The following is a 5,545-nucleotide window of genomic DNA, read 5'->3' as shown; positions in this document are numbered from 1 at the left end:
AGCACCATTAATAATAATAATAATAAGTATGCAGAATAACAACAATGATGCTTTGCAAGCACCATTAATAATAATAATAATATTAATAAGCTTATAAAGGAAAACAGAATGTTGGCTTCTACAAAACCAACATAATAATAATAATAATAATAATAATAATAATAATAATAATAATAATAAGCTTATAACGGATTTCAGAATGTTGGCTTCTACAAAGCCAACATAATAATAAACAATAATAATAATAATAATAATAATAATAATAATAATAAGCTTATAAAGGAAAACAGAATGTTGGCTTCTACAAAGCCAACATAATAAGCTTATAAAGGAAATCAGAATGTTGGCTTCTACAAAGCCAACATAATAATAATAAGCTTATAAAGGAAATCAGAATGTTGGCTTCTACAAAGCCAACATAACTAGCATGGATTAGCTGCGGTCGTTAACCAAGGACTAAAACAAACCAACGGAACAAACGGAAATATAATTTCCTAGCATTCAATATCATAAAACACATTCTCACTTGTGAAATGTAATCCCTTGCTGTCTGGTTTTTAGATTTCTTTCGTTTGAACAACCATAGGCAGCACAGACGTCCGGCATCGTCCATGCATTTGAGGTAAAGGAGCACCGTACAAAGATGGCGGCAGTTTTGACGCATTTTTAGGACCCCTCTGCGACATCTAGTGTATATATATCTATGAGGGCAAGGGAAGCAAGACACAAGAAGCAGGTTACAAAATAAAAGACATTAAATACAGAACACAAGACAAAACACAAAACCTATGTTACAATAGCATAGTGGCTTTCATATTAACCTGTGAGAGTGAATGTACATAAGGATATAAGAAATAATTATACTGTTTAACAGTACCCTATATGAGCATAAATAAAACCAAGTAAAATATCTATCTTTTGAAATTGTACCAAATGTCTTATGATTTGATGATAGATTTTTCAAACAAACAAACAAACAAAAAAAATTTGATAGCAGGCTAAATATGTTCAACATTAACATATTTAAGGCTATTTTTTATTAATTAATTAATGTACATTTCTAACTTGGTAATTGGATTAGAATGGGGTTTCCATTTGTAACTGTATAAACCAAATATTAAATACTACATGACTTTTATATCTGCAAATGCTGTTTTTTTAAGCAATGCCAGGGTAATCTTTCATTATACATTTATCTATGTTGGGGATTTAGAATTATACAAACAGTCCTGTGTTTCAGCCACTGTGTTTTTCCCAGTCGTTGTCTTGCATCTATTGTTGTTACTGTTACGGTTGTAAATGTTACTGTTGTGTTGCCATCAATAGCCCACCTCCCAGTATTTTTGTGTCATAGCCTTTATCCAAGTGTTTTTGTAATGCTATTCTTTGTAGTGTGCCACAGTTTATTTTACGCACTTCTAAAAATAAATATCTGCACTTGCAACGGTCTCTCTGAGATATGCCATGGGACACTGTGAAGGTCATCATCAACAAGAATCTGAAAAATTGGCCACCAAAATGACATTATCAAGAATAGGTCCTCCCTCCAAAATGGGAAGAACAAGAAGAAACATTTCAGGGAGGCTGCTAAGAAATCTACAGCAATAAGAATTGGAATATCAGGCAAGTTGTTACCTGCTTAAATCATCCCAAACCATGTGGCAGAATATTGGGCATAATTCTGAAAGATCTTTGGCACAAAACATGCAGGCATCTGTTAGGCAACAATGCCTTAATCATGGCCTGATAACAATGTACAGCACAAAACCAACAAGGAATGGCTACAAAGGAAGAATATCAATGTTTTGGAATGTTTTGGAAAAACCCACAATGGTCACTAAATTATAACTTGTCAAAGGTAAAGGCTATAAGACCATCTACAAGCAGTTTTATGTTCCTGTGACTACAGTTGCACATATTATTCAGAAGTTTAAGGTTCACAGACTGTAGCCAACCTCCCTGGACCTGGCTGCAAGAGGAAAATTGATGACAAATTGAAAAGACAGATAATATAAATGGTAACTGAAGAGCCTAGAACAACTTTCAAAGAGATTAGAGGTGAACTCCAAGGTCAAGGTACATCAGTGTCAGATTGCAGCAAAAATTGGACTTAACGGAAGACAACAGAGGAGAACTTAACTGAATGCATATCATAAAAAAGATTGGAATTTGCCAGAATGTCCTTTGGACAACTTTTTGGCAAGTCGCATCAGCTTACAGACACAATAATGAAGCAGAAAAGAACACTGTACAGTACTTACTGTGAAACATAGAGGTGGCTCGGTTATGTTCTGGGGCTGCTTTATTGCATCTGGCATGGGGAGTCTTGAATCTGTGCAGGGTATAATGAAATTTTAAGACTATCAAGGCATTCTAGAGCAAACCTTGCTGCAGGGTGTCCAAGAGCTTTGTCTCAATTGCAGGACATTGATCCTCCAACAGGATAAAGGCCCAAAACACACAGCTAAAAAAGCCCAAGAATGTCTAAGAACCAAACACTGGACTATTCTGAAGTGGGCTTCTATGAGTCGCATTGTGAGTTACAAAAATCACTTGATTGCAGTGATTGTCTCAAAAGGTAGTGCAAATAAAATATTAAGTTAAGGATACCATCATTTTTGTCCAGGCCAGTTTTTATTCATTTGATTTTTTAAAATGCTCATGTTGAACCACAATTCAAAATCAATTTTCATTAATTTATTAATACTTTTGTCAGTTTCTAGTTATTTTTTTAATGGAAAGGGTACCAATGATTTTTTTCAATGTGTAAACATCGATGTTGTTCATTCAGAAAGAGCCAAAAACCTATCCCCATGTCTAGTCAGTATCCGTAATTGAGAACCATTTCCCACATTGTCACTGTGTATATGGCACACTCTCTATTGAAAATGATCAGACACACCCCTTGCTTTTTTTAATTTTTTTTTTTCAAAAATTCCTTCTAATAACAGGGTTGCAAGTCAATAAGATATCCATAATTAGATTTATTTAGCATTGGCGACATATAGCATTATGGACTCTCCTACCATAGAACAGTTGACTTCAAAGTGGACAGTTATTTAAACCCTGAATGCAAAAATAAACAAATTTAAGCTTGATTCTTTTTTCATAAAATGAACATGTCATATGATGTATTACATTCTGAAAAAAAAAATGCGGTGCTGAACAAATAGACAAAGAATTAATATATTTTATTTATTTGACTGCATTAAAAGCATAATCTTAAGCAAGAGCATACTAAAATCTATGTTGTGTTGACCCAGGATGTTAATCTAAAAAATAGCAAATCTTTGAACATCAAGTTACTTTATGCAAACACTTAACATACACAATAGCCTTGTAGTGCCAATATCACTGTACATTAAGCAAATATAGAGAATTATTTTTATAATTATTATTATACTGAAAATATCACCTGGCCTGGATTGCCTTATATTTTCACCATTTTTCAAGCATTTAACATAACATTAAATATGTATAGATGCTTTTTACATATTAACCATATCATGGTAGGGTCTCCCAAAAATCAATCAAACAAACAAACAACAAAAAAGCAACTTAAAATGAAATATACTTTGGAACACAACCAATGTTTTGGACAATATACCTAGATTTTGCTAATTGCCATTGCCATTTTTATTGCTTCTCCTTAAAAAGTTAAAAAAATCAACATTTTTGTACAATTTATCATTAACCCAATATAAGAATAAAGATGATACTGGTCAGGATTATTAAAACTCCAAGTTACCAATGATTAGTGTAACCTTCCAAAAGGTATCAGCTAAAAGGCAGAACATCTCTCCCCTTTGTCAATAGGGCTCTTTCTGGCCAAATTCAATCTTGGCTTAAATGAATGCTCTGATATGAGCTGATTGATTTCATTTTGCTTGTAAGGAGAGAGCATTTGAGTGAGCCATGGTCCTTGTGGATCACCTTCTGGTTTCTGCAAGTAGCGGGAACAGGCTCTACCTATTAAATACAGCACCTCTGCAATGTTTAGCAAAACACAAACCCCAGATACCACCAGCATGAAGACAGTAAAAATAGTCTTCTCTGTTGGACGAGAAACAAAGCAGTCCACTGTGTTAGGGCAGGGATAAGAATCACACTTAACAAGACGCACCATTTTGAAATCAGGGTAGATTACATAAAATATGTACAAAAAGGCCACCTCAAAAACTATGCGAAAAATTATGCTTATCATATATGTCCACCAAAGTGCGCCGGTAATCTTGAATTTCTGATTTTTTAATTGTTCAAACTCCTTAGTGGCACCTCGTCCTGATAATTTTAGGATCTTTTTGTCAATGTGCCGGCGATGAGCAACATGCATAGCTACCAGCAGTGCAGGTGTTGAGACGAGAATCAGTTGCAGGGCCCAGAGACGGATATGGGAGATTGGAAAGAACTGGTCATAACACACACTATTGCAACCTGGTTGCTGGGTGTTGCAGGTGAATCCAGACTTCTCATCACCCCATACACTTTCAGCAGCTACTACTAAAACCAGGATGCGAAAGATGAAGATGACAGAGAGCCAGATGCGCCCAATACCTGTCGAATGCCTATTTACACCGCTGATTACGGCGTAAAAAGACGCCCAATTCATTTTCGATTCCAGTTCTGTAAAAGAAAGATATTACGGTTAAAATTTCAGAATTAAATTTGGCATAATCTAATATTATGGCCTAATCAACAACAGCCAGTAAAAACAGACAGTAATGTAAGCCCTTTACGTTAATAATAATCTCAAAGCACAATTTACCAGCTCAGCCCGTGGTGTAAGCAGCATAAGCCTTGCCAGGTCCAAAAATATCGACCATCAGGTGCAGTCTTGACATTTGGACACTTTGGGCATTTGGGCACTGTGCAATTTGTGTCTGCCCTGGAGTTGAATAAAAGAACATGGGCGATGCTCTATTGCCACATGCTGTCACCTGATGCAAAAAGAAAAGCCAATCGCAATATTTTGGGCAAGGCTATGTCACAGCCTCTCCAGCTCTCTCTCTATAAAAGGCAGATTAGCTGTATTTAAAGCACCTAACCAGACCTACTGTATACAGTTCCATTCTGCTCGTGTACATATATATTAAACAGGGTGGGGAGTTTTATATTATTTAGGAGTTAAAATACAATATAATAAATGGTATTAAATGGAAATGTATAGTCATTACTGGCTCATAATGACAGCTAAAAAAACAATGCACAATAATTTGAAAAAACAAATATTTAATCGTTTACCTTCAGGAGTAGTGATACACAAATATGTCCAGAAAAAGGGTTGAATCACTGCACTAAATGGAACAGTGAAGAGCACCAGGTCATCTGGAAATGCAAATATTTTCCTCAAAACTAGCCACTGCCCAACACCACAGCAGTCATATGCTCTTGTATAAGCCATTTACATACAATAGTGGTCCTTGTTGAGACTAACAAGACTGGAATTCAGTTCAAATGCCTCAAGTTCCACCTACCCAAAGGGAAAGAATGAATCTGTGTGGACACAAAGGCCTCTGCAACATTATTTATTGTGCCTGGCAGCCTA

At 35.4% G+C, this 5,545-nt stretch overlaps 1 protein-coding gene across 2 annotated transcripts; it reads right to left on the bottom strand.

Moving 5' to 3' along the window:
* Positions 1-3,482: 3,482 nt before the first annotated feature.
* On the bottom strand, positions 3,483-5,311 carry gjb1b (gap junction protein beta 1b). 2 transcript variants are annotated; one of them, XM_060884453.1, is made up of 2 exons: positions 5,242-5,311; positions 3,483-4,623 (listed from the first exon to the last, which is right to left on the bottom strand). In XM_060884453.1, the coding sequence occupies exon 2, from the start codon at positions 4,607-4,609 to the stop codon at positions 3,782-3,784; it is 828 nt and encodes a 275-aa protein (XP_060740436.1). In that variant the 5' UTR covers positions 4,610-4,623; positions 5,242-5,311; the 3' UTR covers positions 3,483-3,781. The 2 variants fall into 2 exon arrangements, with proteins under 2 accessions (XP_060740436.1, XP_060740435.1); XM_060884452.1 differs by lacking the exon at positions 5,242-5,311 and adding an exon at positions 4,766-4,925.
* Between the last annotated feature and the right edge of the window lie 234 nt (positions 5,312-5,545).

Source organism: Tachysurus vachellii, chromosome 13 (assembly GCF_030014155.1).
Source record: "Tachysurus vachellii isolate PV-2020 chromosome 13, HZAU_Pvac_v1, whole genome shotgun sequence".
In the NCBI taxonomy this organism is placed as follows: domain Eukaryota; kingdom Metazoa; phylum Chordata; class Actinopteri; order Siluriformes; family Bagridae; genus Tachysurus; species Tachysurus vachellii.
This window is presented reverse-complemented; position numbering and strand designations above follow the sequence as displayed.